Source organism: Camellia sinensis, chromosome 15, assembly GCF_055761805.1.
Source record: "Camellia sinensis isolate YWXY chromosome 15, ASM5576180v1, whole genome shotgun sequence".
Lineage (NCBI taxonomy): Eukaryota > Viridiplantae > Streptophyta > Magnoliopsida > Ericales > Theaceae > Camellia > Camellia sinensis.
The window spans coordinates 71,114,794-71,130,467 of NC_138975.1; the positions used below are offsets into that span (position 1 = coordinate 71,114,794).

The 15,674-nt window shown below is 42.2% G+C and overlaps 1 protein-coding gene across 1 annotated transcript; it reads left to right on the top strand.

The window, feature by feature from the left end:
* The first annotated feature begins 14,785 nt into the window (after positions 1-14,785).
* Positions 14,786-15,247, top strand: LOC145813051 (uncharacterized). Its single transcript, XM_082908313.1, has one exon. The coding sequence runs from the start codon at positions 14,786-14,788 to the stop codon at positions 15,245-15,247; it is 462 nt and encodes a 153-aa protein (XP_082764439.1).
* Positions 15,248-15,674: the final 427 nt, after the last annotated feature.

Genomic DNA, 15,674 nt, shown 5'->3' on the forward strand with positions numbered 1-15,674 from the left:
AAAAACTCAGACCCTGCAGCATCTACATCGGCGACTCATTCCGACTATTCATCGATGGGAGTTCAAACCAACAAAGAGCGAGGGCAGGAGTAGTACTAGTATCTCCGGATGGACAAATATTAGAACAGTCTATTCATTTGGGGTTCAAGGCCTCAAATAATGAAGCAGAGTATGAAGCATTGATTGCAGGATTGAAGCTGGCAGTAGCATCAGAAGCAGATAAGGTAATAGTCTTCTGTGACTCCCAGCTCATAGTCAACCAGACGACAAGCAAGTTTGCAGCCAGAGATGAGAGACTGTCGGCCTATGCAAAAGAGGTCAACATGTTGGTGGCCTTATTTCAGAATTGCCGACTACATCAGGTTAGCCGAGATGATAACAGTCACGCCGATGCACTGGCCAACCTGGCTAGTGCAATACAACTTGGAAAAGCAAGGACGATAATGGTCGACTACTTGTCGGGCCCGAGCATCGAACCACTAACCACAGAGCATGAAGTAATATGTGTGGACATAGGACCAAGCTGGATGGATGCAATAGTAGCATTCCTGAAAGAAGAAAACTTGCCAGATGATCACAAAGAGGCACACAAGATCAGATTGAAGTCGGCAAGATACAGTCTGACAGTGGAAGGACATCTCTACAGAAGATCCTTCACTGGACCCCTTTTGAGGTGTGTACATCCTTCACAAGTTGAAGATTTTTTATATGAAATACATGAAGAAATTTGTGGAAGCCACGCTGAGGGCAGATCACTAGCTCATAGGGCCATCACCCAGGGATATTGGTGGCCCTACATGCAAAAGGATGCAGAGGCCTATGTCAAGAAGTGTGAAAAGTGCCAAAGGTTTGCGCCACTGATTCACCAACCAGCAGCAGACCTGAACCCAGTATCCAGTCCTTGGCCGTTTGCCCAATGGGGCATGGATCTCGTTAGGCAACTGCCCCAAGCAACTGGACAAAGGAAGTACCTGCTAGTAGCAACAAATTACTTCACCAAGTGGATAGAAGCTGAGCCCCTAGCCAAGATCTGAGATGTGGACGGGAAGAACTTCATATGGAGGAACATCATCACCAAATTTGGGATTCCAAGAGCAATAGTTGCTGACAATGGAACACAATTTGACAGTAAGCTAATCAAGAGCTTTTATGCAAAATTCAAGATCAAAAATTATTTTTCAACCCCAAACTTTTCTCAAAGCAATGGACAAGTAGAAGCATCCAACAAAGTTATCCTGGATGGGATAAAAAAGAGGCTGCAGGTAGCGAAAGGAAAGTGGGTGGATGAACTGCCAAGTGTACTCTGGGCATATCGGACTACGCCGAGAAGATCAACTGGGAAATCCCCATTTGCCATGGCTTATGGCACAGAAGCAATCATTCCTCTGGAGGTCGGCATCTCAAGGATCAGAACCCAAGGAGTAGAGAATGGGACCAATGATGTATTATTAGCCCGAGATCTGGATCTACTAGAAGAAAGAAGGGAGAGAGCTGCAATTCAGCTGGCAGCATACCAGCAGCAGCTTGCCAGGGCTTATAATAAGAAGGTTAACCCAAGGTCTTGAGAAAAGTCGTCGGCAACAAAAAGGATCCAGAGAGGGTAAGCTTGGCCCAAATTGGGAGGGACCCTACAGAATCACTTCGGTATTAGGCAATAGGGCATATCGGCTTGAAGATAATGAAGGCAAAGAGTTGCCAAGACCTTGGAATCCTTGCAATTTAAAATTTTTCTATCATTAGACTTTTTTGTTCTTTGTTATTTGCCAAAGTAAATAAATAAAGTTTTAGCTTGACTTCTTACAATTATACGATACTTGCCGATGTTCCTGGAATGCATGCATAATGAGAACCCAAGTGGAACTTAAGTTCACATTAGGGAGCAAATAATTGGAAAATGATTCCTAGAAAGATAGAATATACAAGCTAAAATTAGGTTAACACTTGTTGAAATTTGTGAAAAATTTACAAGTTGAAGTTAAACTGAGGTTATGTCTAACAATTGTTGAAATTTGTGAAAAATTTACAAGTTGAAGTTAGGCCGAGATCATGTTTAACACTTGTTGAAATTTGTGAAAAATTTACAAGTTGAAGTTAAACTGAGGTTATGTCTAACACTTGTTGAAATTTGTGAAAAATTTACAAGTTGAAGTTAGGCCGAGATCATGTTTAACACTTGTTGAAATTTGTGAAAAATTTACAAGTTGAAATTAAACTGAGGTTATGTCTAACACTTGTTGAAATTTGTTAAAAATTTACAAGTTGAAGTTAAGCCGAGATCATGTTTAACACTTGTTGAAATTTGTGAAAAATTTACAAGTTGAAGTTAAACTGAGGTTATGTCTAACTCTTGTTGAAATTTGTTAAAAATTTACAAGTTGAAGTTAGGCCAAGATCATGTTTAACACTTGTTGAAATTTGTGAAAAATTTACAAGTTAAAGTTAAACTGAGGTTATGTCCAACATTTGTTGAAATTTGTGAAAAATTTACAAATTACAGCCAAGGTTGTGCTGAACTGAGTACTTATGTATTTGCCGATGTAAACTGTTATTGGGTATGGCCAAAGTGTTTCACCCCGAGAAAACTACACAGATAAAGTGTGTATTGAAGATATGCAAAATATTCTAAGTATGGAATCATACAAGAGCATTAAAGGGAAGACAAATATGCAAACAAAACAAAGAAGTTGTATTTATAAGAAGGCACATCGGCCATGTGAAGAGCTTACATTGTTTAGAAAACCAAAGTGCAAAGTAGAGAAGCAAAAGAAAAACATCCAAACTAAGACTCTTCTGCGTCTTGAGGAGGATGGGTCTGGAATTCAGAAGACTGTTGAGAAGACATCTCAGCGTCCTTCTCAGCCGCGAGCTTGGCATCTATCTCTTGAAGGGTTTGATCGAGGCTCTTGTCGGCAAGAGGGACGTCCGATGATGCCTTCTCAGGAGGAGCATCCTTGAGAACCTCCTCACCCTCCTCATCTTGAGTCAAGTCCAGGACTTGCTCAATTGGAGTAGGGGACTTGGCCCCAGCAGGTTCCTTTGACTTCCTCACCAAAGCCTCCTCCTCAAACTCAGAATCGTCTTCAGACTAGATTGGAGTTGGAGGGGAATGGCAGAGGAAGGACGTCGGTATTCCTGAGGAGGGAGTCATCGGGGATTTCAAGCTTTTTTAGCAAGGTCATCCAATCAAGGGTGAAACCCTTGTTGCATACCTGCTTTACCTGTTTCTCATAATTTGTCGTGACATCGGCCACCCCCTCATTGTATCCCTTCTAATCGGTGGCCTTGAACTCAGCGTCCTTCGTGGCCAAGGCATCTTGCAGCTCTTTCTAGACCTCGGCCGCCTTTTCCTCGGCCTCTTTTCTCTGGGCCTCAAGAACCTTCTTTATGGCATCAGCAGCCTCTGCATTTTCCTCGGCCACGTCTTTGGCTTTGACAGCAGCCTCGGCCTAATTTACCAAAGTCTTCATTTTTTATTGCAAGTTTTTGTTGGTCTTTTGCAGACCAGCGGCCTCCCTAGTCTTGTCGGCAAGCGCCTTCCTTGTCTCAAAAGATTGCATTGAGAAGGAGTGGGCGTACTGGATTCCCTGAAGAAAATAGACAAAGAAAAAGTTGTTAGAAAAATTTTCTAAGTATAAAGAAGAAAAGAAAGACACCAAGTGTGAAGACTTCCTTGAACAGAGCACTGGAGCATCAGAGCAAAATTTTCATACTCGCTCATCTCAGCGTTTCGGTCGAGATTGCCAGGAAGCAGCAGAGCGATACTAAGAGCGACGCCAACGTTAACATCATCGGCACTATTGCCAGCCACCACTGACTTGTCTTCTAGTGTTATTTGGGGGGCCTAGGGGGAATCATGCTGTAGAGACCCCGAGGTGGCTGCAGCGGATGACCTTGGCTTCTTTGATTTGATAGACTCAGAAGGTTGGGCCTCGGCTGACCTCTTCTCGGAGATGGGAGTGGTTTTCTCGCTTGAAGCCAATTTCGAAATTGGCAAGGTATCCTCAGTGTCAATCTGAGTTAACGTTGCCTTTGGCTGAGCCTTCTTTATCTTTTTTTGCTTTGGCTTTGCCTGAGATTGCGCAGGTTGGGCGTCTACGGTAGAGGAAATGCTGGCTAAAAGATATTTAGCAACTGCTTTCTGGCGGCCCATCTCGACAGAAAAAACAGTTCGTTGCCGGTGTTTGCACTGGGATATTGGGATCAGATATGGAGCCAAAGTTGACGGCTGTTCCACTGGATCAGAAGTCGATCCTTGATCTGGTCGAGATGTGAAGGCATCTTGAGGAGTTGTGGCGGAAGGAGGAGACAGACTCTTCTTCTTCTTCTTCGGAGCGTCGGGAAGAGAAGACTTGTACGTAGGAATGAAATTGAGTGCCAAAGGGGCTCTTCTCTTGTGGACTGGCAGATCCAATTGTTTTCTTAAGTCTTTGCTGGGAAAGAAAGATTGGCGGAAGCCCTTTGGCGGCTGAGAAAGAACTGCCAAAAAAGAATAGCGCAGACATTAGATCAAAGTATTGGAGACTTTAGAAAACAAGTAAGTGTAAACACTAGGCTCTTACCATTACCCTCTACAAAAACTGCTCGAGGAAGAGGGTAGAGGTGGAGGTCCTCGTCTGGAGCGAACTCCCAGTTCCACGAGGTAATGAAGTAATTATCCCCAGCTCCCTTGTTAGATTCTGGGAGGTTGGCCATGATTTTATACTTTGTGGACCTCGGCTTGAGGTAATAGATATAACCTTTCTCTTTCAGTGAAAGGCCGCGCATAGTATAACAGTACTGGATGTCGGCTAAGGTAACCCCAGCATTCTCTTGTCAGGCTAAGGCTATTATGCCATTGATGACTCGATAGGAATTGATGGCGAGTTGCATCGGGTTCAACTTATAGTAGTGGAGGACCTCTCGAAAAAGGATGTTGAATGGAAGCCTAAGATCACACTCAATAAAGGCCACAACAGGGAAAGGCATAGAATCAGCTGTGGGCATGATAGAGTCATCCTCCCCAACCAACCTCAAATGGACGTCAGCCGGGATGTCAAACTCTCGCCTAAAGTGCTCTAATTTGGTCGGGGTGTCTACCCTATGCTTCCACATACCCATGATATCTGCTTAGCTAGAGGAGTTAGATTTCAGATGAGAGTGTTTTGGAGGATTTAACGGACCTCGGCTAAAACCCCAAAATACACAGAATCTATGGGGAATCGTTTCAGTTTTTCCTAAGATTCGTGGGTTCTACAAACAAATCCCAAAACCTAGATCTAGGGAAACGAAGATTGAAGGCACGAATCTGGCAAAATCACAGAAAATAGAAAAGCAAGAATGTGTTTCAGAATCAAGAACAGTGATGAACTATCAAGAACATTGTGCCAGAATTAGTGCAAGGGTATAAGGCCAAGAACAGTGGCAAAAGTGCAAGAAGATTGTGAGCAGTATGTGTATTCAAGACATGGGCAAAAGCAAAGTCATGCAATAAACATACTCAGATACATGATTCATAAATTGAATACTTGAACAAAACAACAATGGCAACAAGTGATGAAGCGGAACTTCAGGAAGAGCAACAAGAGATAAAACCAGGAGGAACAGTGGCTTACCAGAAAAAGTGAAGCCGGTGTTGAGATCGCCGAAGTCAGACTAACGGCAGCAATGGAAAAGATTAGCAAAAACCCTTGCCGGAAGGGAGTGAACGGAAGTAGTTGCAGAAAGCTTCGCGGGAGCAACAATAGTGTATTTTGAAGAAGGAAGCTAGAGGGAGAGAGAGTTGAGACCTTGAAAATGAAAATACAAAAGTGAAGAGACAAAGAGAGAGAAATTGATTTTGATCAGAACGCAAAAACGGCGGCAAAGAGGCTATTAATGTGCTTAAAAGAACGTATGCGTCAGACGGCGCACGCGAGAAACATTCGATTTACAGGCACGTAACAGATACGATCTAGTAAGGGGTAGACACATGTCCTAAACGGTTGAGTTATTATGCATGACAGCTCATACGCGTGAAGGAGCTCTTGGAATTCTTGTTCTTTAAAAAGACATGTCGGCCTTTATAATGATTTTGGCTAGAGAAATTTTAAGCCGACGTACTGGAAGGAAGTTTTGATATAGGTTCCATCACCTCAGAGTGCCGAGGTAATAGAACCTAGGGGGCAGTTGTGGGGATACATTTTCTGAGTACCAACACGTGGCCAAGGTGACGCCGATATGTCAACCGAGGTGCCACGCGTCCTGGTCACGACGCCGAGGTGATCTCGGCTAGGCTGAGGTTATCTCCGAAGATATCGGAATCCGAGATAAGCGGATAAGGGACAAGAGTCCTAGAATGGGAGAAGACTTTAGTTTGGATAAAGATAAGACTCTTAGAGAGTTTATCCCAATCCTACTAGGAGTCTAAGATTAGCAGTAATCCAAAGTCCATTGAAGCAAGGCTTCTATTGGGATTAGGTAAGTGGTGGCTATAAAAGAGAGGCACCCCCATGGGTCTAAAGTACGCAATTTGTATTCTGAATAGTGAGTTAAGCACTTGATTTATCTTTGAGAGATAGCTGACTTGATCGTCAGAGTGCCCCCGGGTGGACGAACCACGGCCGGATCTTCTCTTTCTGTTGCAGGTCAATCAGGCGCCATCTATTATGCCAGTGCTCTCCAGCTGAATACTAAGTTGGCAGTGTGGTTGGAAATTGACACACACACTAAGTTTTGAAAGTTTACAAATTGACCCCAATGGAGTTAAAAACAAAAATCAAGCCTGATGTTGAATTTTTAATCTTCTATAAATAAATTCATAATTTGTTTATGTTAAGACTTATTCCATATCATTTTTGTAAACCCCTCAAGTTGAGTTCATATAATCTAGCAACTACTCCATTTATGGCCAATTAGTGTCATAATGCAATATATTTTGTTTGTCTTTGTACCGCTTATTTGTTGATTTGTTTGCCTATTTATTTGAGATTTGTCCCACATCACATCTCTAAATTATCCAAGTTTGATTCATCCACATCTTCTCGAAATCACCCAAGTTCGAATTATATAATTTAAAGGCTACTCCACACATAACCAATTGATTTTATGTTGGATGTCTCAAATAATTCTAACAATTAGTTATGTTGCGTTTATCCTCGAATAATTCTAACAATTTGTTCTCCGTCAAGTCACGACAATTTAGTTCTCTAACAACCACTGTAGTGTTTATTCTCATAATTTATTTTTTTTAATATTAGGATTTGTTTTTTAATCTAGTAATTTGAATTTTTTTTTCAATTTAATTGAAAATATATATGTGATTTACAAGTATTATGTGAATGCTAATATTATTAATAGGTTTTGTATAACTAAAATTACAAAATAATAACATTAATGATGACTTGTTAAATGACATCATTGATTGAAATTTCTAGTTACGCCACTGGATGTAAAGGATAGGAACAAAATTATTCAATTTGAATCAAAGTATAAGGATTAAAAGTATAATTTATCCTAAAGTTTGAAATAAATTCTTCATAAAATAAGTTATCTGTGCCAATCGTATAATATAGGTTAGATGGTGACACCCCAAAATATTTAATTAATACCACAACCAACCACGATTATTAATAATAAAAAAATAATAATAATCTATAATAGTAAATAAAAGAATTAATTTTGTGATTGTATGCGATAAAGTAAAATTTAATAATAATAATATAAATAATAATAATGGAAGTAATAAAATAAATAAGCTATACGTGTTGTGTAAATTAATTTGTCATTGTGGTTATCAAATATGTGATGTGGAAATTTATTTAGGGCTAAGTTAATCACTAATTAATGTGAAAAGATTAGCATGTATAAATATAATTAAGGGATTTTTATTGATAAGTCCAATTTAGAAGTGTTTTAACCCAAGAAGTCCATGAAGGAATTTTTTAACCCATTTAGTCCCATGTATGTATAGTTTTATTCCATAAAGTCCATTTTCTTGATTTACACTATTTTCTTGGACACTTATGCCCTTATATTTAATTTTGATACCCTTATAAATATTTTTTGAACGATTAGCAATTTAATGATGTGAACATTCATATTTTAAAATTCACATTAGTAGGAATGTAAAATTGGCCCGTGGGCGGCCCGAAACCCGGCCGCAAGCCGAGGCGGGCCCGGGCCGTTGACAATGTGAATATTCACATTGACATATTAACATTCACATTAATAGAAGTGTAAAATTGACCCTCGTCCTGTGGCGGCGCGAAACCCGCCCGCGACCCATGGTCGGCCCGGGGCGGTCCCGGTCCGGCCCGTCGACAATGTGAATATTCACATTGACATGTTAACATTCACATTGATAAGAGCATAAAATTGGGTCGCGGCCCATGGGCGGCCAAAAGCCCGCCCGCGGCCCGGGGCGGGCCCGGCCCGGCCCGTTGACAACGTGAATATTCACATTGACATGTTAACATTCACATTGATAGGAGTATAAAATTAGCCCGCGCCTCATGGCTGCCCAAAACCCGCCCACGGCTCGTGGGCGGGCCCGGCCTGGCCTGTTGACAATGTGAATGTTCACATTGACATGTTAACATTCACATTGATAAGAGTATAAAACTGGACAGCAGCCCAGGGCGGGCCCGACCCGGCCCGGCCCGGCCCGTTGACAATGTGAATATTCACATTGACATGTTAACATTCACATTAATAGGAGTGTAAAATTGGCCCCCGTCCCGTGACGGCGCGAAACTCGCCCGCGGTCCATGAGCGGCCCGGGGCGGGCCCGGTCCGGCCCATTGACAATGTGAATATTCACATTGACATGTTAACATTCGCATTGATAAGAGTATAAAATTGGGGCGCGACTCATGGGCGGCCAAAAGCCCGCCCGCGGCCCGGGGCGGGCCCGGCCCGGCCCGTTGTCAATGTGAATATTCACATTGACATGTTAACATTCACATTAATAGGAGTGTAAAATTGGCCCCCGTCCCGTGGTGGCGCGAAACCCGCCCGCGGCCCATGGGCGGCCCGGGGCGGGCCCGGTCCGGCCCGTTGACAATGTGAATATTCACATTGACATGTTAACATTCACATTGATAAGAATATAAAATTGGCCCGCGGCCCATGGACGGCCAAAAGCCCGCCCGCTGCCCGGAGCGGGCCCGACCCAGCCCGGCCTGTTGACAATGTGAATATTCACATTGACATGTTAACATTCACATTGATAAGAGTGTAAAATTGGCACACAGCCCGTGGGCGGCCCGAAGCCTGACCGCAGCCCGAGACGGGCTTGGCCCGACTCGTGACAATGTAAATATTCATATTGACATGTTAACATGCACATTGATAGGAGTGTAAAATTAGCCTGCGCCCCGTGGCTGCCCGAAACCTGCCCACGGCCCGTGGATGGCCCGGGGGGGCGGGCACGGCCTGTTGACAATGTGAATATTCACATTGACATGTTAACATTCACATTGATAAGTGTGTACAATTGGCCCGTGACCCGTGTGCAGCCCGAAGCCTGACCTAAGGCCGGGGCGAGCCCGGCTCGTTGGCAATGTGAATATTCACATTGACATGTTAACATTCACATTGATAGGAGTGTAAAATTGGCCCGCAGCCGGTGGGCGGCTCGAAGCCTGATCGCAGCCCGAGGCGAGCTTGGCCCGACCCGTGACAATATGAATATTCACATTGACATGTTACCATTAACATTGATAGGAGTGTAAAATTTGTCCGCCGCCCGAAGCTCGCCCGCGGCCCGGGGTAGGCCCGGACCCAAACCCGGGCTGCCCACGGGCTTCAGGCCGCCCGTGGGACGCGAGTCAATTTTACACTCTTATCAATGTTAATGTTAATATGTCAATGTGAATATTCACATTGTCAACGAGCCGGGCCGAGCCCGCCCTAGGCAGCGGGCGGGTTTCGGGCCGCCCACGGGCCACGGGCCAATTTTACACTCCTATCAATGTGAATGTTAATATGTCAATGTGAATATTCACATTGTCAACAGGCCGGACCGGGCTCGCCCCGCGCCGTCCACGGGCTTCGTGCCGCCCATGGGACGCGAGTCAATTTTACACTCTTATTAATGTGAATGTTAACATGTCAATGTGAATATTCACATTGTCAACAGGCCGGGCCGAGCCCATCCCGGGCTGCCCACGGGCCGTGGGCTAGTTTCGAGCACCCACGGGGCGCGGGCTAATTTTATACTCTTATCAATGTGAATGTTAACATGTCAATGTGAATATTCACATTATCAACGGGTCGGGCCGGGCCTGCCCAGGGCAGCCCACGAGTCGCGGGCGGGTTTCGGGCCGGCCACATGCCGCGGGCTAATTTTACGCTCCTATCAATGTGAATGTTAACATATCAATGTGAATATTCACATTGTCAACAGGCCGGGCCGGGCCGGGCCCGCCCCGACCCGGGGCCGGGCTTCGGGCTGCCCACGGGTCATGGGCCAATTTTACACTCTTGTCAATGTTATTGTTAATGTTAATATGTCAATGTGAATATTCACATTGTGAACGGGCCGGTCCGGGCCCGCCCCGGGCGGCGGGCTGGTTTCGGGCCGCCCACGGGCCGCAGGCCAATTTTACACTCCTATCAATGTGAATGTTAACTTGTCAATGTAAATATTCATATTATCAACAGGCCGAGCCGGGCCTATTTTTTTGGCCTGTGGGCCGGCCCGGCCCGACTCGAATTTTTCCGGGCACCCACGAGGATCGACATGGGCCGGGCCCCTACACATTGACGATATGAACATTTACGTTGACGGTGTGAACATTCACATTAAGGGTATTTTGGTAATTATGTCACCCATAGGACTTATTGAAATATAAGAAAATAATGTGAACTAAATGGAACATAAGTAGATGAAAAGGGTATTTTGGTCTTCTTATCTCAAATTGGACCTAATGGAATAGTCAAAAAGAATATGGGTTGGATGGAATAAAGCTCTTAGAAAATGGATTTATCAAAAAAGCTCCCTATAATTAAACGAATTAAATATCACATAAATATTTATAGTTAAATATAATTATGGTTGTATGTGATGATATATTATTAAATAAATATATAAATCTAATTTGGCATTGGGTTATCAAATATGAGATTAATTAGGAATTATTATTTGAGACTAAATTAACATAAATACAAAACTATAATACTAGTTGGGCCAAATTAAAATTAAAGATAATAAATAAATAGTAATATTAATAAGCTCATATGAGATAAGGCCAATCAGTTTTCGTCATTAATTAATAGATTATAATCTTTTAGGAGAGATAGTTAATTGCCACCTGTATCATCTAGCTTTAGGAAGCATGAATCACTCTATGTAGGCATCATTGGTTTGTAAGAAGTGTGAAGCATGAATCACTCTGTGTAGGCATCATTGGTTTGTAAGAAGTGTGTGTGTGTGTGTGTGTGTGTGTGTGTGTGTGTGTGTGTGTGTGGTGGGGGGGGGGGGGACTGCATTAGAGGAAAAGGAATGAGGAAAATATAGAAGACTGAAATAAAGAGAGACCGAAAAGAGGAATAGCAGTTTCGAAAAGATAAGAAAAATTGAAAGGAAATAATAAGACTCAATTTTAAGGTGAGTTATATTATACCTTGAATTACTATAATATATTTTATGTATGTTTTGACATATTAAAATTTATTTTATATAAGTTATATTTTATAAGTTATATTAATTCAAGTTATGTTTTAGAAATATTTTAGTTACGTGGATTAATTTCTAAACTCTATTTGTTTAAATGAAACTCATGAATATGTTTATTTAAATTTTAAAGAATATTTGATTATAATCTTATAAATAATTATGTTTTGTAAATACCACTACAGGAGTCCCACGCCTTGGGGGACTTAAATAACCATTGGTCTTTGTTTGGTCACTTTGTGGTCCTCTGTTTGTCATGGATCCATTGACCTCTGTTCTGATTGTCACTTCTGTGACCTATGTTCTGTTCTGTTCTGTTCTGTATCGTGGTTATGATTAGTTATTTACATAATTTCTGTATTTCAGTTTCTGCCACTTAAATGATTTATTTACTAAATTGAGTTATGTAAATGTTTTGGCTTAACTAACTATCCATGGTTATTTTGTATTCCCTATACTCTTGGCATAATATTTCTTACTCTGGTGTGTGCTTATAGCTGTTATCCTTTCAAGTGACGAGATGTAGGGGAAACCCATAACCTCACCAAATGGAACCCGCACGTGGATTGATGTTGAACCACTTTTTTTTTATCTTTCTTCCTTTTTTTTATATTTTTGCTCCCTTTTGTTCTACTCGGGGCTGGTCACTGAATAATAAAATAATAAAGGTCCTATAAATGTATTTTCTCTTATTAAAATAGTAAAATGGAGTAATTTCTTGTTTAATTATTTTTTTTTCCGCTTACGCAGTTTAATTTGCTACGAATAGAATAAGTTAGTAAGTTGCGATTCCAACCCTAAGCCCCTTGGGTTGGGTCGTGACAAATGTGGTATCAAAGCAATGGTTCAAAAAAAAGGGAGGGGGGCTATTTTAATTTGATCAGAAAGTTCAAAAAGTTATAAATAAATCTATAAATAAAACTATATAGATAGATAAACATAATAAAATAAAATAATAATAAATATTTACTTGCAACATTAGTTCTTTTGTGTAAAATCTCACATTTATTCTGGTGTTATAGGAATGTCATGAGCTCCAGGCCATTAATTTAGACGAGATTTTAGCCGAACACCCCCCCTCGCCTCACCTGAGGGTTGGGGAGATTCAGAGGACATAATCAGAGGACTGCACCCAGGCCTTGGCCGGTTGATGGGTTGGCCGGTTTATATCCAGGCTGATCCTACCGATGTCCCACATTTACTATGGAGGCAAAGCCTTATCGATACACACAGATGTTTTCTTGGACCATCTCGTGTCCTTGGTGTTATCTTGGGACATGACCGCCCGCACTATATTATAGGTCCTCTACCCCCAGAGTTTGTGACTAGAAAGGGGAACGTGTACCCTGAGGATTATATTTTCACCACAGTCCCTAACCCGCTAGAGATAATTAATATTCAAAATGTTGACTTTAATAATGACCTGTCATATATTGAGACACCCAGCTAGATTATCAACAGAGCATTTTTGGGATACATACAATCCATCCCCATTTTCACAGTCCAAGTAGCATGGATGTGTTTTGGTGTAGTCCAGTTGGGGTGGGAATTTGAGCTTTTTATGCAGCACTATTTCCCATGGTTTTTCGGCCCATTTGACCCACCACTCTAGATTTGGGTAGAGGAAAATCTTTTTGTATGCTGACTATGATGTGTTCTAATCCCTTTTTTGTTGTCTTTTTGTTTTTGTTTGCCACAGGGATGGGACACTAACATATTCTGACTGATGTAATATGAATTGTAAAAAAATGTAAAGTTGGCATTTCATATAAATATAGATTGCGCTAGACATGTTTATATATATGTTGCGTTGTGAATGTAATGCCTTGTTTATTACTTTGTAGAATGGCCAATAATGGTAACGGAAGTGAGTCATCAGTCAGTGGCACTGAATCGATGGAAAGAATAATGAAAAGAGTGGTTACTAACTTTCTGCAAGACTTGCAGACCAACATCAACAATGGGATGCCGGAACGGCGAAAAGAGTCAGTTACCATAAAATAGTTCCAGGATCTGAAACCCACCACATTTACCGACGGCCAAAACCCAATGGTAGCAGACGCTTGGGCTAAAGACATGGAAAAGATTTTTTGCGTCTTACCCTGCACCGAAAGACAAAAGGTAACTTTCGCCACTTTTACTTTCAAAGACAATGCACAGGAATGGTGGCTTCTCACTCTAGCCAAAGAAAAAATTACGACTTAGGCAAGATTCTTGGAAGTATTCTACGAAAAATACTTCCCAGATTCTTTGCGGGAATAGAAGGCATCTGAATTCATACATCTAAAGCAAGAAACCATGATGGTGGCCGAATACGAGAGCAAGTTCACTCAACTCGCTAGGTTTGCAACATACATCATCCCCACCAAAACTCGAAAGGTAAAAAAATTTGAAACAGGATTGGATGCTGAAATTAAAGACAGGCTGGAGGTCTTAAGACTGCTAACCTATGCAAAAGTGGTAGACCGGGCGTACATTGCAGAAAAGGGGATTAAAGCCTCACGTTCCGGGGAACCAAGCCACAAGAAGCGATTCTAGGAAAGAGACAAAAAAAGACCCGGTGTTGCGCCTCCTAAAAAGGTGAATATGGGCACAACCAGCTCAGGCCATCAAGGTCCTACCAACCCCTGAGGTGGCACTGTTCCAATTTGTCCCACTTGTGGGAAGGCTCATTGGAGACAATGCCATCGAGACACGGGAGCATGTTTTAAATGCAGTCAAGTTGGCCACTTACTGAAGGATTGTCCAAAACTGACTAATCCTACAGTCAACCCCTCTGGCCCAGTCAGGAAACCCGCAGGACCTAGAGGAGAGAGGAATGACCAAAAACGTCAAGGGCGGGCTTTCGCCTTAGTACTTGGAAAACCAGAAGTTACCGAAAATGTTGTGTCAGGTATACTTTCTATCTATGGTCATTTAGCTCATGTCCTCATTGACTCTGGGTCAACTCATTCTTGTGTTGCACCACACTTTGCTGCCAAGTTGGTATTAACACTCGAACCATTAGGATATATATTGTCTGTGTCTTTTCCTTCCGATAAGTCTGCCTGTAGTACTGATATGTATAGATCTTATGCTATACTCTTAAAAGGCAAAAACTTATAAGTAGACTTGATTCCCCTCTGCATTGAGAACTTTGATGTGATCTTAGGTATGGATTGGCTGGCTGCCAACCACACCTCTATTGATTGTAAAGCCAAAAAGGTCTCCCTCAGGTTACCAAACCAACCCGAACTTGTCTTTGATGGGGCTGGAGTTTCTAACCCTCCCTGTATTATATCCTCCATGACAACCCAACGACTTCTAAGAAAGGGATGTGATAGTTATATTTGTTATGTGATTGATACACAAAAAGAGGCCCCCACCGTTGATGCAATCCCCGTGGTTCGAGAATTTCCGGATGTTTTTCTTGAAGATCTACCCGGTATTCCGGTTGATCGGGAGATCGAATTCACCATTGAAACCCAACCTGGCACACAACCAATATCAAAAGCTCTTTATCGTATGTCGATGACAGAATTGAAAGAGCTGAAGACTCAACTCCAGGAACTGCTGGACAAAGGTTTCATTCGACCTAGTACCTCACCCTGGGGAGCTCCAGTATTGTTCGTATAGAAAAAGGATGGCACGATGAGATTATGCATCGATTACCAGGAGTTAAACAAGGTCACCATCAAGAATCGATATCCTCTGCCGCGTATCGATGACTTGTTCGATCAACTTCAAAGCGCCCAAGTATTTTCCAAAATCGACTTGCGTTCTGGCTATCATCAGCTAAAAGTCAAAATAGAAAGAATCGAAAAAACTGCCTTCAGAACTCGTTACGGGCACTACGAGTTTCTTGTCATGCCTTTTGGCATCACAAATGCCCCAGCAGCCTTTATGGACCTCATGAACCAAGTGTTCAAACCCTATCTTGATGAGTTCGTCATCGTCTTCATTGACGATATCCTCATATACTCCAAGTCACCAGAGGCCCATGAGCAGCACTTGCGAACAGTTCTACAAACACTATGTGATCACAAACTTTATGCTAAGTTGA